The following is a 25,532-nucleotide window of genomic DNA, read 5'->3' as shown; positions in this document are numbered from 1 at the left end:
TATGAGAGACAAAAGTGAATGTTGTGGTAGACAGTAAAAATGGCACATGTTGCAATGTGGTCACAGTGACCTAGGGTGCAATAAGAAGTAAACATTGAACTGAAGCCACATATTCAAATCAAGGCCACGAAGGCAATTTGTAGAAATGAGGTGCAGAATTTCTTCGAAATCTCTTCGGAAGAAGTTCAGTGATCGCATCACTGACAGATAAGATAATGCATCTTTTGCCAAGCCCCCGCGCAAGACCGGTGCTTTAAAGGGAGTGCTTCGCACTGCCAGCTGTATTCTCTCCAACACTTCCTGTGGCTTGCCTGCTCTCAGTTCAGCCGACATGTCTGTAGACTTCTCTAAGAACGCAAAGGAGAGCCCGGAGCCAACCAAGGCAGAAGTCAAAGGTGCGTTGAGTTTGTTTTAATTTCTCTTCTTTTTTTTTAATTTCTGTTCATACTACCTGTTGTTAGCGAATGCATTGCCTTAATGCATAACCCTAATCGCTAAAAGTTGTGTGCTTTTGCTTTGAATAGGCAGCATTCCCGGATGGCTGCAGGGCACGCTGCTGCGCAACGGTCCGGGGATCTTCTCTGTGGGGGACACAAGCTATGACCATTGGTCTGACGGCTTGTCAATCATTAAAAGCTTCGCTTTCAAAGATGGTTTGTCCCGCACTTTCTTTGCCGAATATCTTATAATGGCAATGTGCTTGCTGCGTATTAATCTGGGCTTTATTCATGGAGAAAAATAAAAGCCTCTTCGCTTTTTTCCTGCAGGTGAAGTGACCCACCGAAGCAGATTCCTCAGAAGTGACACATACAACTCTAACATGGCTGCAAACAGAATAGTTGTGTCTGAAATGGGGACAATGGCCTATCCAGACCCAAGCAAGAACTTCATTGTCAAGTGAGTATGATCTGTTTTTACTTATTCATTCATTCACGTGTCATAGAATATCTGGTGTGGTCTTCATTTATTATTATTTTTTTTTTTGTAATTTCAGTATTAATTTGGATATTTTGTGTGTATCTGCATTTGTACAAATCTACTTGAAGAAATGCCATGTTATAGTTTAATATAATGAGAGCTTCCTTTGGAATCAGTAATATGAGTCTTTTGTGTTGGAGCTTTCTCCCTCCCTCTGTGTTGTTTTCTGTCCAGCTTCTTGAAGTGAGTTGAAATGCCAGTAACCCACAAACGATAAGTGCCTTTTAACAAACTTATTTCTTTTTCGAAATCCTCTTACTTTTCAGGGCAATTACTTTTCTGAACCACACTGTACCGGATTTTACTGACAACGGTGCAAGCAATATCGTTAAATATGGAAACGACTACTATGCCGCCTCTGAGACCAACTACATCCGCAAGATTAACCCCGTTACCCTGGAAGCTGAAGACAAGGTAACAACCTGAGCTGGCCTCGGTCACTGTTTGCACCAAACCTATGGAAGCATTTGTTTCAGGGCTGATCCTTTTTTCCCCTGCCCTGTATCACGCAGGTGGACTACATGAAGTATCTGCCTGTAAACTTAGCTTCATCCCATCCACACTATGACAAGGAGGGCAATGCCTACAACATTGGAACTTCAATAGCAGAGAAGGGCAAGACGAAATACATGCTGTTCAAAGTCCCTGCTGTTTCAGAGAAAGGTAAGTTATGTAATCTTCGTGGTCTACTCAGCTGACACCTCAGTGTCCTCGTTTCCTCTCTTGGCGCTTTTGTAGAAGATAATGAAAGGCATTTCAGGACAACAAACAAACAAACCAACAGCCATGGCAAGAATGTGCAGTTATTGGTAGCTCCTTTGAGTTTGAATGCACTGCAGCCCACTCTTCTCAGTGGTGTTTATTTACTATTATTGAATAAATGTACATGTATTTAGAAAGCTTGTTCCCAAAACCAAGATGGTGAACATGAAAGCCAAAAGCTGCTTAGTTTTGGTCACAGGAACATTTGAATAAACCTGCTCGAGATTCTGGATGCTGCGTACCTCACGGACAAATGCACTGATCACTGATGTGACCCTTTTACAGTATCAGTAATGGCCGCATCAGCAGAGTTCTGGGTGAGCTGCAAGTGTCTATAGTCAACATAAAGGTCAATTAATCTTTAACTCTTTAACTTGAACTGATCTTTTTTTACCTCTGTTAAGTAGCATTTTAATCTATATGGAGCCACCCTCTCAGCTCATTTCAGAAGTCTAAATCCATGATCATATGTGGGTGGGTGTGGTCCAAATCTGTCACCCTTTATAAACATGTAGCTCATTATGATCCAAAAAAATACAACAATGGAGGTCCCAAGCTGTTGAGCTACTGAAATCATACGTCTCCTTGATTCCCAACAACTTAAAGTGGGCATTTTACCGTCTCCTCTCAGACAAACAAAAGAATGCGCCTGCACTGAAGAAGGTGGAGGTGATCTGCACGGTTCCCTGCAGATCCCTGCTCACTCCCAGCTACTACCACAGCTTCAGCATGACGGACAACTATTTCATCTTCATCGAGCAGCCTTTCAAGCTGGACATCCTTAAGATGGCCACTGCCTACATGAGGGGAGTGAACTGGGCAAGCTGCATGAAGTTCTACCCTGATGAAAACGTAAGGAGTCTGTTTAGTTTGTTGTAAGACATTTGTTTTTATCTGACTGTGTTAAAGACAGTAGAGAACCTGGTGGGATTCAACTGACTCTATATCTAAATAACGGTGTACTGTCTCTCTGAATGTTCTGCATTCATTAGACTCTGATCCACCTGATAGACAGAAAGACCGGCAAAGAGGCTGAGATAAAGTACTACACTGAAGCAATGGTCATCTATCATCACGTGAATGCTTTTGAGGACGACGGTCACGTGGTCTTTGATGTCATTGCCTACAGCGACAACAGCCTTTACGACATGTTCTACCTGAGCAAGCTGAAGGAAGGTGCTGGCTTCCATGACGACAGCTACTCCAAACCAAGATACAGAAGATTTGCTCTTCCTATCCGCTGCGACAAGGTGGGATTCATTATAAAAATATATTCAAGCCTCATTTAAAGAAGACACTGTTGTTCACTTTGACTTCTGTTACCGGGCTTTGCAGAGCATTGCAGTTGGGGAGGACCTGGTGAAACTCAAGTACACAACAGCCAGTGCTGTTAAGGAGAAAGAAGGCAAGCTCACGTGCCAGGCAGAGACGCTCCTGACAGGTAAAACCAATGCCAGTTAAAAGAAGCTATTCCTTTTTCTTTTTTTTTTGTTTTACTAATATTATAACAAACACTGTGATTTTCTTTCCATCAGGCATTGAGTTACCCAGAATCAATTACGACTTCAACGGCAAGAAGCACCAGTTTGTCTATGGAAGCATTGTGGAGGAATCTGTGCTGTCAAAAGAGGTGACTTGCCCTGTTATTACAGAATAGGTTGGAGCATCCCTCTTTTTAATTGCTTAGAGCAAAATGAGTGTCAGGACAGTCCGGAAACTCGCATTTTCTTTAGAACAGAGCTATTCAATGCTGGGATTTTGGGAAACAGATTTTCCCACTTTTCCACAGATGTAGGAAGCAAAATGCTTTACTGAGAATTAGCAGTTGGTGTAGTTAAAACTTTTGAAGTCTTAATGACCTATTGTCCCAACACTGGCTAAGTTGTTTGTGACTCCAGGCTTCGGGAACAATGAAAATTACACATCAAAGTACAGGACTACAAAGCTCTGCCAACAACCATAGGCAAAGAGGAAAGAGACAACATGAGATATCTGAGTTTAGGCAGCTGCACATTGTGTTAATCCCCTCTAGATTTAAGATTCTGAGGACAGAGAAATGGCTCTGGCTTCCCCTTGAATTTGAATGGTATTCCATTGAGGTTTTTCCAATTCTGTGGAGCAAATGATCAAAAAACAGGACGAAAAAACAATATTGAGTAAATGTTATGATGACGACTGAGTGCTACACCAACAAAGTTTTTCTTCCCACTGAATCATCGGAGGTGGTGGTGGGTGCAGGAATAACATTGGATATGCAACATTACTGCTGCCTTTATCTAGAAAAAATATCAGCTGGCATAAAAACTTGTTTAAACAGAAGTTTATGAATTGAACGGAACACTTCAAAATGTGGCTGTAAATAAATTGAAATGTTAATGAGTTCTCAGAAGATGCTACTTTGTTAAGTAAGAGTTAAAAGTGTTGATACAGCTAAAAGATGAACGAGGTGACCTCTGGCGCAGTGTTTACAAAAACTGAATCTAACTGTTATACAGCCAAATGTAATTGCTTGCCTCTTGTATTGGACTGAGATAGATAGCTCTGATTTCTTGGTATTTCAACGCCATAAAAAAAGATCAGAGTCAACAAAAGTCCACCTTGCGCAAAGGGCTTCCGTTTTTTTCTCTGAGCATTCGTTATATCATGTGATCTGAAATAAACAACTGTCTATTTGGGGGAATTTAGAGGAACTGTGCGTGTTGTGTAAAATGAAATGATGGACTTTAAACCAGGCCAACGTGAACTCATTGGCCCCCAGCAGATCTTCTACTGTAGGAACAAAGTACTGCGCAGTCACAGATAAACTCGTTTGGATCTACAATACATTTATCTGGAAATCTTTGAACAATTACAGACTGCAGCTTCTCAGATAAAGTTTGCACAGGCACAGCAAAAAGTACGTTTTTAATCATTTGTTGTAATTTACTTTAGGTTGCAAAGTTCGACACAGAGACTAAGAAAATTGTCTGCTGGAGTGAAGACAACTGCTTACCGTCAGAACCAGTCTTTGTCCCCCGACCAAATGGAGAGTCAGAGGATGATGGTGAGACTACTGTGTGAATGCCGATATGTGTGTCTAGAATCTGTATTCGCAAGACTTGGTTGTGACATATTGTCATAAATGTTCTAGCTAAAAAGAGGCAGAATCCAGTTATGGTTGCATAGATTGATTTTTTTTTTTAATTTAGAGCTCTCACATGACAACTGCTTTCAATTTGTAGGAGTGGTCTTAACATCAGTCATCAACTCCAACCCAGGCCAGTCTGGTTTCATCCTGATACTTGATGGCAGAACATTCAAGGAAGTAGGTCGTGCTTACGTGAACACTGACCTCCAAAAGGATATGCACGGACTTTTTATCCCACAAGTGAATTAATCAGTTTGTGTGCTCAACAAATGCCTCTGAACTCCACTTCTAGCACCACCCAAGGGATGGACCCAAATGTATTGCAAAGTGTAAGTGTTCCCATGATCTGCTGTCATGCAGTGGGTCCCGCCTGACCTGTTTTCCCACTGACTTCCCCTCACGTGTTTACATTGTGCCAATTAGCTTGTTCAGTATTTATACTCCACATATCCAAATAAGACAGACTGTCTGCATGCTTTGTCGCATTACTTCTGAGCATTTTTTTTTCTTTTATCATATTTGCTTGAATGGTTTATTTTGCGTTGTGAAGCTGAACTGCAGCTGTGTCGATTATTGTTCCATGCAGATCAAAAATGTAACTTTTAAGTGCATGTATGTATATAGTACTGTAGTTAGACTTTAGGCTTGTAGTTTCATTAAAGACCAAACCTGTAAAGTTATGACATGTGTTCTTAATCATTAATTCTACGGAATCATGAGAGTAAATGCAAGAAATGCTCAGACTGAAGAGGAGACATAGTGAGCCGCTGTGGTGATGGCTTGGATTTTTCATACAGTGACGTATGCTTTCATGAAGGAGTTTTAAAAGTCCAAAACAGTAAGCCTCTTCTCAGGAAAGCATGGTACAAAAGAACTTTTCGCTAAAGCATTTTATCACTTATCGTCAAAGCCTCCTGACAAGTAGATGCTGAATCACCTTATGTCACCAGACTGTAGACTAATCAGATGACACATGAGCAAAGTTCATTCAACTGAGTGTTTCCAGCTGATAGGAAACAGAATTCTAACACTGGTTACACTCAGTGTTTTAATATACACCTCATACACCTGAAAATGATGTCAATCTGTAAGAAAAGCAATGATTTAGAGAACATATAACTCATGTGCTCTCATACTGACATCCTTTTCTTCACTGATGTTTTAGTGGAAACATATTCAAGTTGAAGAAGAGTGACAGAAGTTTAACTTATTTCTCACCATGACTGCGTGGAGCTGGTCAACAATCACAGTATTTAATCTCTACCTCTGAACTGCGAAGGCATTTTCAAAATCTTTTGCAATTTGTAGGACTATTCTTGAGTATCTGTTCCATCACCTGGTTTAGCAACTGAGGTATCTACCCCAATATCTAAAAACACACACGTACATGCAGTAATACGTGGACATGATCTATTCCATGAACGAACATCTTTTCTGTTGCTGGATTTCATGTCTTCTGTTGTCCACCAGAGGGAAGCAATTACCATACTTACTCTGCTCTCTCCGCCACCGAAGTGACAACGCATCTCAACTTGTCTTGACGCTTAATCCAGCCAATTTTCTTTTCACCGGTGAAATATAAGCTATTAAAACTAAAGAAACTGGCAGAGTAAAACCTGCCAACGTCTAACGACAAAGCCTCTGACATCACGGAGACATGATCCCTGTATGAATGGAGTGAAATGCTTAAAATAACAACGTTGAAAATAGAACGTGAGCATGGTTTTTTTTCATGGGTGGATTCCCTGTAAAAATGCCTCTAGCTTTTTATAACAGGTTGAAACACAACTGTAACATCACTAGTTTAAAGGAAAAAAACATCAGAATGTTAATGTCATTCAGCATGGATTAAACAAAAAGTACTATATGTATGTATATATACACATATACATACATATATAGAATGCATCCTAGCTACAGCAATACAAACATACAATGTGCACCTCATGAACAACTAGAAATTACAATTCACACACAAGTATGCTTGAGTGCAGCTTTTTAATCTCCAGTAGCAAATAATTGTCACTTTTTTTACGTCTCAATTTCCACTGTAGTACAAATCAGTTTAAGCAAACATACAGATACACACTCATGTGTATACAAGACATGGCAGTGCTTTGATCTACTGTAGGCTAACCAGAAAACGGTTTAATATTGATTTGAGAGGAGAACTCCTGCATCCACTGCCATTGCTACAAGACTGGGAAGACCGGTCCCATCCTGCGAGAGGCATGATTAACTGGACTTGGTGAGAAAAAAAGATAATAACATAGTCCTGATGAATACATCATTTGTATAGTAGGGGTAAAATCCTACTTTCGAAAAAAGTGTTAGCAGCCATGTGAATCCAATAACTGCAGAAATAAAAACCCATATCGAAAATGAATATTTGAAGTTAATGGCATGTGCAAGCAAAATGTTCAGTCTTTAAATCACACTTGGGTAAGCTGCATTTCCAAATCCTGCATACACCATGATGAAATAACTTTCTGAGCACTAAATATGTCGATGAAAATGTTACAGCTTCAGACAATGAAATCAGACTAGATCAATTTGGCAGCAAATTAGATTTACAGATCTGTATTCGGTGATGTAAAAGTGCACGGTCTTACAGTCTTTCACACCAGCTGAATCTGAGATCCAGTGTGGTGGGCGCAATAAAGGACAGTAAAGCAATAAAAAACATGTAGTTGAATTAAAACAACACAAGTTACAAGTAAGATACACATTTTGAGATGAGGAGAAACCCCAGTATGTTCAAATTTCTAGAAAGATATGTATACAGTGAAGACTTTGGTTGGGCCCACGATGCAACGTGGACGGGAGTTATTTGCTCTTGAACATGTAAACAGTAATATGTAAACGGGAATATGGATTATTCTTATTTAGATAAAGATCAGAAGTTGGAATATTACTGTGCACATACACATAGTTAGTGTTACTGTTATGACTAGCTTTTTGCCCTCACTACAACATTAAACAGCATCAATAAATGTAGAACCTGATATCTGACCATTCGAAAGGATTATTTAAAATGTGCAAGGAGATGGAATATTATTTACCCCATTTCTTTAAACTCCAATCAGTAGTGTCTAAAATAACACACACGCCATGGAAAAACAAACCACCACAAAATACAATATTTCACTGGCTTCATTCAGTGAGACTCTGAAAACATCTGAGAGCAGTTGTGATACACCATAAGTCAAAAAGGAAACTGAACTGGGTCTTTGCTCCAAAGTAAACACGCATGCAAAAAATCCCTAAAACTGTCTGAAAACAGTCAACAGATTGCAGGGCGTGAGGACATGTGCAGACATAGTAAAAGCAGGGAATAAGGAAGTGTCCAGTTACTGAGTTCACTTTCCTGGAAGTGTGTCAGAGCAGTGCTGATTGAGTCACTGCCACGGGGGCAGAAAGGGGAGACAAGTTTTAATTCAGTGACAACACTTCCACTAAGTGTTGAATGGTCTTCTCTTGTCTTTTACCTCCTCTCTTTTCTACTCAACACCCTTAACAGTCAAACAAGGCTGGTTTTGGTTGTTGACGCCTTGCTGCATTCACCTCGCATCACATTCCAATCCATTATCAGCGGCAAGGAAACAAAACTTTTAAGGATACTGGAAAAATGCTCAAGTGCACGAGGAAGGCTACACTGTGGTTGCCATAGCGATTGACTTCTTCATGGTGGGACAAAGGCAAAGAGGAGTTTACTGGTTCCGTTAACAGTCACTAGATGTCACTGGTTACTCGTGTGGTATTAAGGGATCACATGAGGCCATCTGAGTCTTTACATGATGCTCCTTGACACTTAGCTGCCCTCAGCTTGAGCCGGCTCTTCTTTAGCTGCAGAGTCCTGTTTTTTTTCACCGTCTTCATCCTCATCACCTGACAAACAGGAAGGGGGACAGAGCAACAGTCAGTTTTCATGAATAAGTTAGTGCCTGTGAAGTTGGCAAAATGAGGTTGGTTAAATCAGCAGGAATCATGATCATTTTAATACTCAGTCATTCCTCTTTTATTTCACAAGTTTCTCTTCTGTCCGTCAACTTATTTGATCTTGTGTGGTGTGCAGAGGTAAAATATGGACCTCTCACTCATATACTGTTTTGGGAGAAAAAGCCACAGATGCAGCACTGGAAATGTGATATTTGGCTTCATGGTAGACAAAATTGAAAAAGATCTCATAACATTCAGACAAATCCTGTGCCACTTCCTATTTCTTTACTAAAACAGTTTTTGGAATAACAATTTGAGTCTTTTAGTAACACCTGTCACTCTAATATTAAAAAAACTCAAAATGTTGGTAAATGCGCAGCACAGCCGCTGGATTCGGACAACAGACAGGATTCAGAATCTGTGAAGATACAGAAATGGCTCCTTATAAAACTTTTGAATACTCCAGACAAGATGTAGCCAACTTCAGCGAAAAATCCACCAACAGGACGTTAGTTTGGATATAACACCTGTGGAAGTTCCACAGTGAACCACAGCTGACTTCAAAACAAGGTGTGAGGCCAGGTGCATCAAACACATGCATAAGTCACCCTCCTTGGTCATTTTTCCCTATTTCTGCATTTTTTTGTGGGGATGTTTTGTAAAACAAGTTGACAAAAAAGTAGTCCAATTTTCTGAAGTGAAATAGATATATAAAATATTCTAAAAAACAAAAAGCGGTGCTTCTGATTTCAAGACCCTACATAGGATCTGATGCAACAAATCGCCTGTCAGCAATCTCACATGATGTCACATGATCTCAGTATAAATACAGATGGTCTGTCTGCTGCATCACTAATCAACAGGCACCACCAAGCAACTGACACCATGGAGATCAAAGAGCTACCCAAACAGGTTGAGACTTTAACTTTCAAAATCCCATGGGGCACCTTTAAATTTATCATTACGCAATGGAAAGTGTACGGCACCACAATATACCACCCAAGAGAGGGTAACCCTGAAGAAACTGGAAAGCCCCATAGAGGAGACTGTTGTATCTGTTGAAAGGACCACTATAAGCTGTACACTCAACTGGGCTTCACAGAGATGTGGCCAGAGAAAACTATTGCTCCGAGAAATTTTGACGGGAGACTCACGAAACATAGGAAACAAGGTTCTCTGGCCAGATGAGACTAAAATTGAGCTTTTTGGCCATAAAAGAAAATGCTATGACAGAAGCAAACCCAGCACCTCTCATTACCCCAAGAATATCATTCCCACAGTGATGCATGGGAGTTGCAGAATAATGCTGTGGGGATTTTTTTCATCGGCAGGGACTGGGAAACAGAACTGAGGGAAGGATGGATGGTGCTAAATATAGGGGACTTCTTGGGGAAATCAGTTTCAGTCTTCCAGAGATTTAAGAACATTTTAAATAGCAGGAATTGCAAAGGCAGAGCCTTGTCATGACTTAAAGATTACTGTAAACCAGTTGTAAACCAGTGGAAGTCATCCAACTTGAAAGAGCTGGAGCAGTTGTACTTTAAAGAATGAGCCAAACTCCCAGTGGCTAGATGTGCCAAGCTGATAGAAACTTGAGACTTGCAGCAGTAATTGCTGCAGAGGGAGGCTCTACAAAGTAATGACTTGAGAAGGTGAATGCATATGCATGCACCACTTTTTTTGGGGGTTTTTTGTGTTTTTTTTTAGAATCTTTCATTGATTTTCCATTTCACTTCACCAATTTTTATCATTTTTTGTATATACACTTATATATGTATATACAAACTACTCTCTCTATATATAAATATCTACATAATGGATGTTATGCAAAAAAAAAATTTTACAATGTTAAGTCACTCATCAGAGAAGTAGAGAAAAGGAAGTGTGACTTCTTTCTGGATGGTCTCAGTTCTGTGGTCACTGTCAGACCACGACTGAACTGAAAAAATTGGTTCAAGCTTAAGGCAGCGGATTCTGGCAGAGGTAAAAGGGAAATCGTTGGACCACAAACACGTATAAGATTCTAAAAGAACGCCAGGGCAGCCTTCCTCATGCATGACCACTGCAAACTGCTGTAGCTATTTATAGAAGCACAATTAAGAAATGAAATACATAAATCACAAGAAGTCCTTACAAACCCATTGATTTACATTGTAGTTTGTGCAGGGTAAATTCTATTAGTGTGTGTCTGTGTGAGTGCAAACAGAAAAAAAAAAATTTGAAAAATGAAGGAATTCAAGCTTTCTGAAACTGCTATATATCTTTACGATAAATGTGTCTCGTCTTATTTTACATTTCCTCTTTACTGTATCAGGTTGGGCCTGTTGTAAAGAAATGCATGCGGTAGGCAGACTGCATATTCTTCCATTTCAAACGTAGTCTTATGTGTAATGTGTGTAATGCATTTTTTTGCTTGCAAGTACACATCTTACCCTCAGGCGTGTGCTCAGCATAAAGAAGCTGAGCATTAAGTTGACAATGGACAATAAGTTTCACACAGTCTCTTTCTTCTCAGTTGAAGAGACCAGAGAGAATATAATTTCACTATCTTTTGCATTCCCTGGCTGTAGTTTTGATACCAGTCCAAATATAATAGTTTATCTTGAGTCTCTCACCAGACTTGTTGATGTTGAGCTGTGCCAGACTTTGTGATAAGTCGGTGGGTCCCTGCGCTCCCGGAGCAGCTGAGACTTCATGGATGGCATTCCTGCGGCCGGATCGTCGAGAAGCAATAAAGTCCTCATAGGTCGCCTCCACATCTGTCATCGCTGACACGCCTCACCATAGCACTGCCTTTCACAACCAGCAATGTCCACTTACTAAGAGCTCAGACACACATGGGCACACACATAAAGATAGATAAATGTGCGCTGCATTACTGAAATGAGAGCTCATGCCATCTTTCTTTCTTGGCTGTGTTTGTGTTCAGAGGAAGAATGTGACTCAGTGGGTTATCCATCCACTTGCTCAATCTATCTCTCCCTCCTCTTATTCTATGACCTAATCCCTGATTAATCTATTCTAATCTCAGCCTGGGGTACGAGCAACTCTGGAGACACAAGGCGGATAAATTATGCGGAGGGAATACTGAGGAGCGTAGTGTAAACGTGAAGGAGAGCGCTCTTGAACAAATGGAAATGCACACTCAAACGGGTAATTATGGTACAGAGGCGGAGAGCAAGGAGTAGATTTGAAGCTGTATTGCTCTGAGACTTGGGTTAAACCCCTCTGTTGACATCACAACGCTCTGTACCAGTCTGCCCGGGTGAGGCTGTCCTTCAGCAATGAGCAGGTTCAGAATTTGTCGCCCCATTTCCACTAATTAAAAACGATCAATCTAAGGTTGTTGTTGTTTTTTTTGTTCTTTTTACATACCTGCATTTAAGCACATCTACAACTCAGAACTGCTTTGAGGAGATTGCCACCAGTCTCAAAAAAATCAAATGAAAAGAGAAAAGGCTGGGATTTTAGCATGTAGAAACATTTTTTTTTAAAAAAGGACCTCAGGTCCCAATTCGTCTGTGGTTGTTTCCAGAAACACTGGAAGTCTGTGATTGACCATGGCTATTTTTGGACGCCTCCTCTGTCATCAACTGAGCACAGTCCCTCTCAGCTGTCATTCTCAAAATGGTGTCAAGATGGGCAAGACCCAACAGATGCTGTACATGTTTAAGCGACAGACTGCCAGGAACATAGTGTAGAGAATAAAGCTGCGTCACTCCAACACTTCAGTCAATAATGAGAATGCACTGATGGTTTGATGATAAAGACATCAAATGAGCAAACCTTTGTGTGTGGATTTTAAAGCTCTCTCTTTCTTTTCTTTGCTGATTTAAAAATAAGTAGATAACTTACAATTCTAAACCAAAAATCTAAATGAAACACAAGAATTATAAAGCATAAAAGTGTATAGTGTGAACAGCTATTTCAGTTTAATTGCATCTATTAAGCTTTTGAATTTATGTTCTCACTTTTATGAGTGATAAAAGTCTTGTCCACATCTTTTAAGTGGAGCGTAAAGCTTAAAATCATATGAATCTTGTACATATCTAGACTACTCGGCATGAATAAACCTCAGTTTTATGAATTATCATTACGAATTAATTACATTTGATGCAGTTGTTTTAAACTGACCGTGTTCTTATTTGTAGCTGAAAGCGACCGACCATTCTTGCCGTGTGTTTGTTTTACTCATATTTGATGAAATATCAATTGACTGTTTGCAGACTTTAGTCTCATCCCTGCAGCAGAACCTCAGCAGTTCAGCTGAATGAGGTTCTCATGCTGCTCTAATGACTTCACTCCCATGTGGGAGCAGGGATCAGCTGGCCTGGACACCAGTACATGATATCTAGCAGAGACTCCAAACATATGATCAAATCAGTGTAAAATACAGCAGGCTTGTTGGCTCTGCAGCCCTCTCTGACGTGAACTACATTGGCTGCTCTGTCTTTGAACCCATTTGAGTACTAGTTGTTCTGGCAAACAGAACTAGGGGTGAGTGCAGCAGAGATTAGGAGTAAACAGGAATAGAACCACAGAGGCTTGGAACTCATACCCAGTACATTCGTGCACTCTGCAAACCTGCAATAAAGAAAAGTGAACCATAACCGTTTTAACAGTGTCTTGATAGCTTTATAATCGGACCAAATTGTGTAATACCGAGTGTTGTTTTTGTCGTCCACTGAAAGCCTTTATCGGCAATCCCCTCTTAAATGACTACAAACATATATCTAAAGCCTATTTGTTACCTTTGAACGCATTATTTAGGGATCACACATTACACCTTTTTGTCGCTTTACACGCTTAAATGAACCATATAGACGCGATTAACGGTGCGAGAGAATAGACGCGCTCAAACTGATCTCGCAGATAAATTAACAGCATATGCGATCTCTCTGATTACAAAGACCCCCACAGAGCAGGGTCAGTGCCAGAAAACAAAGCCCCGCGCGACACAAACGTTGCGCGTGCAGCTCCGAATTGCGCACGCTCTTCACCTTGTAATCATGGTCGGAGAAGTACCTGTTTGGGCTCAGTGACTGTCCGATATTCGCCGGGGTCAGTCACACCAGCTGTATCCTACCACTTCTGTCTTAGGGGCTCATCCAAGATGATTAACGACGTCAAGCAAAAACCAAGAGTGATACTTGTTCCGGATGCGCGTTTCAAAACAAGTCCACTGTACGTGGAGTCCATGTGAGGCATGGACTTTTATGATGTAAGGCAATCAAGGGTATGAAAGTGACGAAAGCACTTTTTTTCAATTTGAACTCTCCCCCTTTTTTTTCTGATTCGTTTATTTATTTATCACTAATGATAATTATACCTAAAACATTCACCTTGTTTCTAAGCAAATTGTGAATATATATTCTGAGTGCCGTCTGAGAGAGACGAGGAGTGACCACAGGGAAGAGAGTCAGTGTGAGAACAGAGCTCACATTGTTGGGATACAGCCACCCGACAGTGTGTTCACTCACAGCAGCCGTCTGTGAGTCGCCCCATTCAGATGACATGTGTTCTTAGTCTGGCAAATTGTCCGCTTCCGAGTGTTTGCTTCTGGCAAGTGTGAGAGCAAAGTCAGCAAGGGAGCAGGGAGGTTTTATATCGTTGTTTGGGAGTTACAGTGTAATGAGAGCCATTTATAAACCAGGTATGTCACCACACAAGGTGGGAGAGTTTTTATTTTTGTTAATTATGGATGGACCCACTTATATTTGTTGGGGGGAAAAGGGTGCATCACAGACAGTTTCAATATTAAAACAGCCACAGGTTACATGCACTTTATTCGAAAGAATGGAACTTTACAGAAGTGGAATTGTGGAGTAAAAACACATCTTTTTAAACCGCAGCCTTGTGATAGCCTACATTTGTCTGATTTCCGTGGCAGCCTAATTGGATACATATTTATTTTTTTGTTGCAACCAGCTAACATCCACCTTAAAGAAAAATAGGTGTGATAGTTGATGCCATTTTTGGAGAAATCCCTCACCACCTGCTGTCCAAAGTACACGCTGCATTAACCCAAACTTTGCAGTCACAGCTATTGATATAAAACACACACACGCCAAGCGGCATCGGGCACGCCAAATATCACCAGTCACGTCGAGCTGCTTCACTACGTAATCAATCCAGACTGTCCAGGGATCAAACGCCGTGGTTCGACAATAAAGGAGTAAAACAAAAGTAAAAAGAAAAAAGTCTCGGCAACATTCGTGCTTTTTAGAATGCGAACACGAGTGCATACGAATTCTAGTTAGTCGTTTATTCGATATTTCACAGTGCTTTCTGGTTGAACAGATTGGTAAAAACACATATTTGAGACGGCTCCGTTCGTCCTCGCGAAGCCGGAAGTGTGGAGAGGTGAACGCTCTCGTTTCTCCCGGTTTCGTTTGGCAGCCTGTAACAACAGAAGCAGCATCAGACGAGGGATAACCTAATGATGGAAGAATTCGAAGGTAACCGAAATTGCGGCCCACTCGTTGTTGTTTTCATAGCTATGTTGTTGCAAAGTCGGGCTTGTAGCCACTCCATTTTTATATCCACTAAACCTAACATTCAGGGTTTCGTTGCTGCTTAAGCTCACCAGTTTTTCATTGCGACCTCTTTTTTTTTGTTTGGGATTTAGCCTAAGTAATGCTAGGTAACGGAAGGGTTAGAGATGAAGCTAGCTGCCGACTGTCTTAGATGGGTGTGATTCTTAGCCCCAGCAGTTATCCCGTGTTAGCATTAGTGCTAAGCCTTGAACCTTGAAATGAATGAATTAAATCACTTATCGCAGGGGTTTGTCGGAGATAAATTGCCTTTTGCCAACTATCTTTGTACTTCCAACGTCTTGCATTTGTCCGTTACCATTAGCTTGAGTCATATGCTGCTGTTTCCATTTGCAACATTCAGGAACGATTGTTAGAATCAGTCAAAGCAGCAATAATTCAGAGTGGTTGCAAGCAACAATCCCAGAACTCCCAATATTTATAGATATTGTAGTATGTATAGATATTATGGACGTAAATATTTTCTGGGTCATAAGAAAGCAGGCGTCTTTCTTACACAAGGTCATTTAATCATTGATTTAAAGGTGATATTTTGTGCATTTCTGTTTGACTCCACTACTAACAGAACATTGTTATTTGTGCAGATGGTGAAGCGCCTCCCGTTGATGACCTGTCACAGTGTAACGCCTGTAAAAGATGGTTCTTCCCTAAAGTCCTGGTAACATAAAAACAAAAACAAAAATCCTCTCCTCTGTCATTTATAACTGTCAATATAAGACTGATCTGAAACGGCAAGCAAATGTTGGAGACAGCAAGGGTTTGGTTCAGTTCAGCTTTGTGACAAACCTTTTTTTGGCTTTGGGAGGGAAAAACAAAAAACAAAAGATGGTTTCCATCATGTGCTAAGAAGTGCTCAGGTTGCCAGTAGGAACAGCTCAGCTGACAGGGTATCAGCTGCTGTTTGGATCCAAACAGCCAACAGCAGATGTCTGGTGAAGAGCTCTCTGACTGAGAGGATAACAAAACACAAAAGGCACAAAACACTTGTGCAACTCAAGGCACATTAGTAGATCACCCTCTATGCTTTTGCAGTTATTTTTGAGACAAATTTAAGCCCATATAGAGCTGCTGTGGCTCTACACCGTGTTGTTTTCACGTTTAAATGTGATGGCAAATGTTGGCTGCCATGTCAGTAATGCCATTTGTTGTGCAGTGGATTTTTTGAGGGGGCCTTTCAACTCACAACACTTCTTTATGCCTTCACTTTGACTTAGTTAGGAAACTGATCGTACGACCGACAATATAGCAGCTATGCGCATGTGGACTGATGCATCAAAGCTACAATGACCACAGTGTTTTATCGGAGCATACTTTACTTTGTAATGCAAATCTACGAATCAGCACACAGCCTCATTAGCGGATAAAGGGGGCATCAGTGCTTGTTGTTCCTGTGGCGATATAGGCTTCCATCTCCTGCACATTTGGAAGACATTTAAAGGCATTAAGCAGTTAGATCCAGCGTCATGTTGCAGAAACGACTTTCTCTTTTGTTTCACTCTTGTTTTCTGATGGTATTTTCCTCCTCCAACAGGAGAAGCATGCAAAGATTTGCCAAAAGACGGCAACTAAAAGGAGGAAAGTGTTTGACTCGAGCAGACAGAGAGCTGAAGGAACAGATATCTCCACACTCAAGCCTATCAAACCCAAGGTAAGGCCTCAGCAGGGTGGAAGAGTGGACATCGAAACACGAAAACATCCAGGATTGTTTAGTTTAACAAATAAATACAAGAGATTTTAGACCGGAGAAAGCCTTGTGTGCTTTTTTTTTTTCCCCCTCTGACTTTGTTGTAATTAGATTCCTGTCAACACATTTATACCGTTGAAGTGTCTGAGTCGTAAATGTTAGCGTTTATAGGCTCACTTACCCTGGGCAATGTGAAATTTTATTACAGTTTCTTTAAGATCACTGGAAGAGAATCCGCTGTTTCTGATCCTTTCTGTGGCAAAGGGCTCACGTGCAACCCTTTGCCTCCCTACGCAGGACATGCAGTGTAACTTTGTATGACCGTTTATTTTCAAATGTAAACCACTTTCAATTGTATTTCAGTCACAAAGTTCCGCTGCCTCTTTGAAAGTAAGTGGATTTGTCTTTTTCATTCATCTCTCCGTCTTATTCTTGTACATGACTTTTAGCAGCTCAAATAATCTGTTGAGGCCCAGAGGGCTTTTGCTCGCTGTTCGTGGCCTTGTAAATACTTTTTTTCCATGTATTGAATCATTTGCTTGAATATTTGGACGTGTGTCGACTCATACTTGTCTTATTCATATAATTGGAAAAAAAAAGAGACTTTTTCTTGTCTTGCTTCTGTTCTCAAATTGAGAATTATCTCTTTTTATTTTCTTCTTCCTTTCAACCGTGCCTGTATTGACAATACTCCTTTCTGACTGCACTACTGCCGCTCCTGGGAATCTGTCCTAGAAAGAGATTGCTTTCCGATAACTCGCCTTGAAAGCGCCATGCACAGATGAGTTAATGGCTTAACTGTCGCTTCCTGCAGTCTGTAATGAGGTCACAGGATCACTCTTGAGAGACAGAGACTGTTGCTTGGCAGTTGATCTGATGCCAGCCTAAAAGAAATCATCTATATGTTCTCTCTGCTGTCTTACCCTCAGCCTACAGCAGCAAACTCACTCTGCCATCCCACTGGAATAGCATTATTCACCATTTTGTGGCATGAATAGGACAAACCTCAAGTTGTTACATGATTACATCACAGGCAGTTTGGAAAGCCTTAAGAAATGAATACTTTCTAAAACCTGCCGGGACTATATAAAGAAAAAGGGAAATGGTTGTTGTTTTCCCAGAATAAGCTGTGTTTGCCAGACAAACTTATGAAATAAACTGGTAGACTGTAACTGCAGGAGGAAGTAGGAAGACGCTATCATGTTGCCACAGTTGCAGCTCAGATAGCGCTGGGTGAACTATTTCTTCTGAGCTAGTTTTTGTTCGCTTCGGATAAGACTCAGGCTGTCAGGAGGGATTTGTTTTGAAGTTATTATTATTCTTTCCAGGAAGCATGTGCTCTGTGTTGATTAAAAAAAACAACAACAACTTCAAAAATAGGAATTTCCAGGTTGAGATAAGAGAGTCTTATCCTTAATGCGATTAATTTCAAGATAAATCGAGCTTTTGTGTCACTGATGTTTACAGATTGTTGCAGATGGAACTGTAGGAATGTTGACTATGAAAAACAAATGCTCACCAGGTGTCTGTTTGGTGATGTTGTCCTGCCAGGCAGAACCCCCGAAGAAGCCATCCAACTGGCGCAAGAAACATGAGGACTTCATCGCCACCATACGGGCCGCCAAGTCCATCACTCAGGTCATGAAAGATGGGGGACCATTACCTCCACCTCCTCCTCCTACGTATGACCCAGGTATAAAGCCCTTATATTAGGTGGAAGAGAAAAAGATGAATTCCTCAATTTTAAACCTGGGTTAGGGTTACCTACCCTGAAAATACAGCCGCAGAAGCTGAATCAAATCCTCAGGCGGCAGGACAGCCGTTTGTTTTGAAGGTCTATGTCACAATGGCTGATTTACTAAAAAGTCGGGTACCATTTCCCCGCCACCTGTTTTGTAGATTATATCCAGTGCCCTTACTGTCAGAGGAGGTTCAACGAGAGTGCAGCTGACAGACACATTAAGTTCTGCCAGGAGCAGGCTGCCCGCATGCCCAACAAAAGCAAGTTAGGAGATGCCAAGAAGCCTCCAGGTCGCCCACAGGTACACACATGCACACCGCTGACGTACATTTGAGCAATTTGTCTGTTTTTGTGAAAAGCAGCATGCATGAGAATCTGATTTTCAGTATCTTTTAAACTGACAGATTAAAACCAGCAGTGCCAAATCTAGTGGTGTGATGTAAGAAGACGTGATACAGCACACACTTGGAGGTTCACCAAGATGTGAAAAAGAAACGTTAGCATGAAATTAAAGTGGAAAACAAACAAACAAAGAGCCATTATGATGTTCCAATATGTCCCATAAGCTGTCATTGCGTACGGTTATTGCTGCTGGCAGGATTGGCCTCCATTCTGTGTCGCAGCAGAGCTGCAGAAGCCTCTGACTGAACACTTTGTTGATTCATCACTGTGTTGTTTGGAGGGTGAGCACTCTCACTATGTCCATCAAGTTTAGCAACATTCTTCTTTGTAGAATCAACATAGACTTGTGGGACTGATATGACAGGGGTATGTTTGTGAGGTTTTGTTTGAGGGGTAATTCAAGTTTGCTGTGACTTACTTTTGATCACTTAGTACCAGCTAAGCAGCCACAGCATGCAGTATCTAGGCAAGATACTTGGCCTGTTAAATCTCAGTTCTATAGCATGACCTATTATTCGGAAATGAGATTGTAAATCATTTACAATTCCCTGTCCTTTATAACCATGCTGAGATTTCCACTTTCAGCAATCGCAGAATAACTATTCACCAATGACTGCACAGTTGATTTGATTTCCGACTTAAAAACAACAGGGTCTCAACCATTTCGGTCTGCTTTTCCAGCGTAATGAGACAACCTGCGCCACTACTCATTATGTAGCGAAGATTTCCCACGGTGCCATGCTTTGAAATTGGTTATGAACCTGAAAGGTTTTTTTTTTTTCTCTCTCTCTCTGAGCACAGTTTAAAACGCATGTTGATACCTGTGTGCAGAGTTTCACAGTTTTAAGGTGTCACGGATTAACACTCGAGCACGTGTACAACCAGTAAATTCTGCATGTAAGATATCTGGGGCTCATACGGGAGTACATTTATAAAAAATAAATAAAAAAAGATCCCTTTGATGGTTGCTGCTTGGGAATTTTTGACGAAATTCATGCATGCAGGAAACAGCAAAGATTTTCAGCCCTCATGGCACTGGATTGTCCGTGCCATGAGGGTTAGTACTCAACAGTGGCAATACTAACCTGAGTCAATAATGGTAAATAGTAGGAAATTAAGACTTAAAACTGATCATGCCAACCTGAGGGAATGGTGTTGCTCGTGACAGCCATCACTGGCTGCTAGGGACACTGTCAGAATAGTCATCATTGTAACCTGGAGGGCTTCGAGTCATTCGGGAAAACTGGCCAATGGGGGGCACTGTTAAAACGGTTTGCAAAAGCATTCCAGCCACAGTTGTATAGGGTGAAGCAGACTGTGAGCTGTTAGTTTTATGGAATGATGGTAGTGTCCCAGAAACGTTTAAATCTTTTAAAAAGTTTGCATGCTTTTGTAAATGCAGTGTGTCGTAACTCTGCTGCTGCCCTGGCCGGGGGTGCTCTTGCAAAATAGATTTTTGACCCTAGTCTAGCAAGGATTATAGTGTAGCTACAGCTGCTGTCAAACGTTGGTGGAGGTCGATACAGTGCAATTAGAAGATTACAATATCATACAATTTACTGGTGTCACATATTAGTCCAACGGTCCAGAATCTGGACGGGTACAGAAAGACAAAAGTACAAAGATTGCACGGAACATGGGTGACAGAGGCCGATGCAGCCTGATGAATTCTGTAACTAGATATTCTGATAGCAGGTGTTTTGGAAGAAAGCGAAGTGGATTACTCTGTAGTGGCTATTTCAGTCACCTGATCTCATCTGATCAAGCTGCATTCACTGGTGGAAGAGAAACTGAAGGCCCGGCAAACTGTCATTAAGGTTGAAACCCATTCTATGACGTGTGTGGGTTCCAGACTTGAGAAAGTCATAGTTTGCAACAGATTTTTGAAGTATTCATCATGAATACTGTGTTTATGGTTATGTTAATTGGTTGAACTGTTTTCAGTGTTCTCCCTTTGAATGTGAATAGTTCCTAAAGTCCGGACTTTAGGCCCATTTGCTCGCCGGAACTCAAGTATTTTTTGGTAACCAAATATTTCTTTATCTGACGAATGTGAAGACTACACATCTCTAACATCTGTAGCAAATGTTTTGTGCTCTCTTCTCGCTTTTTTGTCGCGGTCCACAGGTCAAGGCTTCTGCTCCTGTGAAAAAGGCCAGCTCTCCTGCTGTGTCCGCCATCCCCTCAGCCTCCTCTCGTTTACCCCAGAGATCAGGCCCTGCACTGTCCACCGGTGAGGCAGCACAGCTGTATCCATCAGTCAACACTTTGATCAATTATGTATTTTAGTAACAGATGTTTTAAGAGTAAAGACAAGCCTAAGTTTAGTTTACAGTAATTTGCATATTAACCTGCATTTCTCATTGTTGTTTTTTTTCTCTCACCTGGTCTCTCACCAAAGGCATCCCCTCGAGTAAGGTTTCCTCAGCAGGTTCAGTTAGGGGTAATCCATCCGGGCTCACAAGCCCACCTTCAGGGTGAGTGCACGCACAAACGTGTTCCCTCTTCAGCGAGCTAACAGGGGACTTCTCCTTGGATACTGATGCAGCGTTATTGTTCCCATTTGGCTTTTGACTGCGCTTGTAGTCATCTGTTGAATTTGTAATTGCTTTTACGTGAACTCGTTGCCCAAACTCCTTTGGTTCTGTCTCTCATTTTGATGCTCAGAAGGAGTTTGGAATCGAAGATAATTGTTTTGGAGCTTAAAGTAAAGTGAGCAAACGACTGTACAATTCATCTTTCATGGTTTTGTTTTGCTTCCAAGGACCCAGAATTTCAAAGTGGATCGTTCTCCTTGCTTTATGGAGGCCTTTCAGTGTTTTTCAGTGGACACTGGCTGCTTTTTCACACATTTTGAGAGTTTGTTAGGTCACTTGACATTGACCTATGAATCCTTCAACCTGGACCTTATTTCTGGCATAAAATACATTCATCTACTCACCGATAACAGCTTGGTGAAAGTCGGACGCTATTTCGATCGCTCGAAATCTGCGTATATCCATATAACAGGAGAGAAGAGGGCATTGACAATACAGCCTCTGAATAAAGCATTATCTGTATTTATTTCATCATACTTTTTCATCCCAGTAGTGAGTAGAAAGCCCCCGATAACAACAACACCCCAGCTCTGAACTAACAGTGCAATAGTACGTGTTCATTCATTCATTGAATGAAGGAAAGAACCAGTGTGGTATCAACACATAACAGACAACTGAGTAAATTGTATCCTAATGCACTTTGTTCTTTTCAGCTTGATGAAAAGACATCACAGTTTTGAAGGCATCACATAGTTGTTGTTGTTTTTGTTTGTTTGTTTTGCACCAACATGGTGATTCCTAAAGAGTGAATCCTCCCCAGAGCCCAGACCTCCACATTATTGAGCCACAGAGAGCAACAAATGTCAGAGCTTTGGCTCCTTCAAGAAGTCTGAAGAACCATTCCTCCACTATTCCTCGACTCACAGCAAGCTTTCTAAAAGGGTTTAGATGTGTTTCAGACCTTCTAACCTCATCAGTTTTGTATAAACTCTGTTTTTGCCTTGTTGTGCTGCATTTCTGCATTATCTTTTTTTTTTTCCCAGAAATATCTAAAGAAATAACTGTAGCTTGATATTTGGAGCATACAGATGCAACTAATCTCATCCTACTTTAAAAATGTCTATTTAATTAGTAGCCTTAATGCTCTCTGCTGACAACACTGTACTGATGGCCCGATGAGCTTGCTAGGTCAGTATAAATATGATTGCTCCGGGTCAGTGTGAGGTCAAATGCTTGTTTGGAACTCTTCTCTCATGTTTTTCTCTGATTTCCTCTCAGCGTGGGAACTAAGACGCGAGCCTCGAGTTCTGGCTATGGCTCGGTTAGGAGCACTCAGTCTGGAATAGGACTCAACACAAAGAAGGCTGACAGCTATATATCTCGGTGAATTAACTCCCCAACACACAAGCTTTTTCTTTTGTCTTCAACATTCGCACCTATGTTGACGTACAAATCTAGTTTTACCTCAATCAGTTTGTGTCTTGGTTTTCTTTCTCAGACTTTCTTTTTCTCTCAGACTTAGAGCAAAACATTGATCCTATTGTATTAACCGTTAAGATTTAAAGCTACATAGTTTTTGTGTAATTTATCAGCGCCAACTGCTTTGTTGACACCTTTCATAACAGTGAATGCTTTGAGTGTGTTGAATTCCAATCAAAAAGCAACACAATGGACATGATTTCTTAACTTCCTGCTTTGTTGAATTCACAGGAATGATGTGGATGGCCAGAACGAGGTTGGCAATGGTGGAATGAAGAGCAAGTTCTGTCACGCCTGTGGGACCAAGTACCCCGTAGAATCTGCAAAATTCTGCTGCGAATGTGGGGTCAGGAGGATGTGCATCTAATGGAAGTCGGAAGATCAAGTGGAGGAAAGTAGGGATGCACTGTTACTTAAGTTAGCGTCAAAGAGTTTCACCAAAGCTGACAAGGATTAAAGGGGCGGGGGGGCACAATTTCCCTCTTTATTGTCATTCATGGATCTAGTTTCCTGGCAGTGAGTAATTAGCACACAATCCTTTAATATTGTGCGCAGCAAACTCAGTCCCTTCATAACACTGACATAATAGCCATAACTCCCAGTAAAGGATTCGGATTTCCCTGCTTATGAAGCTCAGTGGTGAACTGAGCAGGCTTTATGTTCAACAGTGTCGGTTTGTTTTGTTTGGGACGTAGTGGCTGATACAGGAGCAACCCATGCAAATCATTCTATTGTTCCTCAGCGCTGGATGTGTTCACAACATTGATGCTCCTAACATTAGTGGCCTATCCAAACAAAGATTACTGCCATGAAACTGGAGGCCAAAGAGGAATTAAGAGTTCGTAAGAGAAGAAAACAAAAGTACATTTTAAGCGGGATCACTTGAGAGCGGGGGCATGGACGCTGATGAAGTGTCAATAATAAGTTCCACTTAGAGAAGACTCTCACCATCAGCATTTAAAAACCACCGGTGCAACTTTAAAAGAGGGTAGAGGACAGACAAGTATGTACGGATACGTACTAAGAAGTGTGCTGTATGATGTGAAGAAAGGAGAGAAAGTGTTACTCGTGAGAGATGGATGTGATTGCCCTCGTATTTCCATCCCTGTCAAGCTTAATTGGAAAAGCCTCCCCTGATCCTATTTGCATCCTGTTCCTACAGAGCCATCGAAGTGCAATATAATTGACTACTGAAGAAAGCAATGTGGTTTTCTAAGGAAAATAGATGGAGTTTTCATGTGACCACCTTGAAAGGGACTGATCCCTCAATGAATTGGCTTGTTGAAGGTTTGTGCTCCTATGCAGGCAACATTTCTCGTGATAACACCATTCTAGACCATTGTCTCAGTCCCTTTCTTTCTCTCTTGTTTTATACAGTTAAATTAGTTATTTATTTTCTAACTCCGTTTCATTTTTACTGAATAAACAAGGATGGCACCTTTTCTTTAACGCTCTGCTGTGTTTTTATTATGACTTTTATGATGATTGTTACGACACCAAACCGGATACGGATGTGCGGCAATCGGCTTTTCTTGCCAGTGTTTCTACGGAGTCAGTATTCAATGCGTTAACGTTTGCGGGATCAAAAGCACAGCAGCACTACACATCTGTATAGCCATGCTTGATCCCTGCCTGATGTGGGACACTACGATGGACTGTCCTCCCCTGAGGTACATGGGTACTTTAAGTCATTTTATCATTGTTTATCATCATCTTTTAAGAATGAAATAAACTGTTATGTGACATGTCAATAAATATTTAACTAGACTGAAAAGGTGTGAGTTGTTAATCTGGATATGGTTGTGCACTTAATGACATATATATGCACCATCAATAAACTTCTGTGGGGACAACTGATCCTTTTGTGTGTTTGTTGAAGACATACAGGCAGCGTAGTTCTCTTCAATTGTAGGTCATTTAGAGTAAAAAGTACAAAGGAACCCAAAAAACTTTAATTTGTTTTAGATATAAATATAGCTATGCATGTTTACACAATGCTACATGCTTTATCTGGTTGACAACATGTAGATTTTATAGACACAAATAAGCTGGATAACAGGTTACCTGACAGGAAGAGAGAATAAGTGCAGCACGAAAAGTAGCGACTGATATGAGGAGCAAAGTGTACAGTTTTTTGCATTTCTTATGCACAGACAAGATGTGGCAGTTGGGAGTTGTTTCTTCCACGCTGCAGGACAGTGTTGCTGCTGTTTCAGTAAAAGAACCACTAATCACAGCACTGGCTGAACATGTTGGGAAACAATTGTTTCCCAGACATGCGAGCTGAACTCAGCCATCAATGGCAGAATGTGTTTTTAATATATCAGTC

The 25,532-nt window shown here is 41.0% G+C and overlaps 3 protein-coding genes across 7 annotated transcripts; 2 read left to right on the top strand and 1 right to left on the bottom strand.

Moving 5' to 3' along the window:
- The first annotated feature begins 314 nt into the window (after positions 1 to 314).
- On the top strand, positions 315 to 5,405 carry bco1 (beta-carotene oxygenase 1). The gene is made up of 11 exons (XM_072378381.1): positions 315 to 395; positions 525 to 653; positions 768 to 897; positions 1,245 to 1,392; positions 1,491 to 1,641; positions 2,372 to 2,592; positions 2,733 to 2,990; positions 3,076 to 3,181; positions 3,276 to 3,370; positions 4,672 to 4,783; positions 4,962 to 5,405. Exons 1-11 carry the CDS (start codon positions 332 to 334, stop codon positions 5,114 to 5,116), a joined length of 1,569 nt encoding a protein of 522 aa, XP_072234482.1. The 5' UTR covers positions 315 to 331; the 3' UTR covers positions 5,117 to 5,405.
- Positions 5,406 to 6,779: 1,374 nt separating this feature from the next.
- Positions 6,780 to 14,012, bottom strand: pkia (cAMP-dependent protein kinase inhibitor alpha). Of its 4 annotated transcripts, none has more exons than XM_072378851.1 (3): positions 13,832 to 14,012; positions 11,422 to 11,599; positions 6,780 to 8,755 (listed from the first exon to the last, which is right to left on the bottom strand). In XM_072378851.1, exons 2-3 carry the CDS (start codon positions 11,570 to 11,572, stop codon positions 8,679 to 8,681), a joined length of 228 nt encoding a protein of 75 aa, XP_072234952.1. In that variant the 5' UTR covers positions 11,573 to 11,599; positions 13,832 to 14,012; the 3' UTR covers positions 6,780 to 8,678. The 4 variants fall into 4 exon arrangements, with proteins under 4 accessions (XP_072234952.1, XP_072234950.1, XP_072234951.1 ...); XM_072378849.1 differs by having other exon boundaries at positions 11,422 to 11,632; positions 13,832 to 14,011; XM_072378850.1 differs by having other exon boundaries at positions 11,422 to 11,625; positions 13,832 to 14,011.
- Positions 14,013 to 15,137: 1,125 nt separating this feature from the next.
- zc2hc1a (zinc finger, C2HC-type containing 1A) lies at positions 15,138 to 25,047 on the top strand. 2 transcript variants are annotated; one of them, XM_072378366.1, is made up of 10 exons: positions 15,138 to 15,264; positions 15,945 to 16,018; positions 16,892 to 17,008; positions 17,408 to 17,434; positions 18,596 to 18,737; positions 18,944 to 19,086; positions 21,315 to 21,420; positions 21,589 to 21,664; positions 23,003 to 23,107; positions 23,435 to 25,047. In XM_072378366.1, exons 1-10 carry the CDS (start codon positions 15,246 to 15,248, stop codon positions 23,568 to 23,570), a joined length of 945 nt encoding a protein of 314 aa, XP_072234467.1. In that variant the 5' UTR covers positions 15,138 to 15,245; the 3' UTR covers positions 23,571 to 25,047. The 2 variants fall into 2 exon arrangements, with proteins under 2 accessions (XP_072234467.1, XP_072234468.1); XM_072378367.1 differs by lacking the exon at positions 17,408 to 17,434 and having other exon boundaries at positions 15,139 to 15,264.
- The last annotated feature ends 485 nt before the right edge of the window (positions 25,048 to 25,532 follow it).

Source organism: Leuresthes tenuis, unplaced genomic scaffold (assembly GCF_036924035.1).
Source record: "Leuresthes tenuis unplaced genomic scaffold, fLeuTen1.0.hap1 SCAF_24, whole genome shotgun sequence".
Lineage (NCBI taxonomy): Eukaryota > Metazoa > Chordata > Actinopteri > Atheriniformes > Atherinopsidae > Leuresthes > Leuresthes tenuis.
Note: the sequence above shows the minus strand (reverse complement) of the source record. Positions and strands in the feature narration are given on the sequence as shown.

Coding starts and splice junctions, on each gene's coding strand:
- bco1 (XM_072378381.1), top strand. CDS start 332: ATGTCTGTAGACTTCTCTAAGAACGCAAAGGAGAGCCCGGAGCCAACC. Junction 396..524: donor AACCAAGGCAGAAGTCAAAG/GTGCGTTGAGTT, acceptor TGCTTTGAATAG/GCAGCATTCCCGGATGGCTG. Junction 4,784..4,961: donor TGGAGAGTCAGAGGATGATG/GTGAGACTACTG, acceptor TTCAATTTGTAG/GAGTGGTCTTAACATCAGTC.
- pkia (XM_072378851.1), bottom strand. CDS start 11,572: ATGACAGATGTGGAGGCGACCTATGAGGACTTTATTGCTTCTCGACGA. Junction 8,756..11,421: donor GCTCAACATCAACAAGTCTG/GTGAGAGACTCA, acceptor CCTGTTTGTCAG/GTGATGAGGATGAAGACGGT.
- zc2hc1a (XM_072378366.1), top strand. Junction 16,019..16,891: donor GGTTCTTCCCTAAAGTCCTG/GTAACATAAAAA, acceptor CTCCTCCAACAG/GAGAAGCATGCAAAGATTTG. Junction 19,087..21,314: donor AGCCTCCAGGTCGCCCACAG/GTACACACATGC, acceptor CGCGGTCCACAG/GTCAAGGCTTCTGCTCCTGT.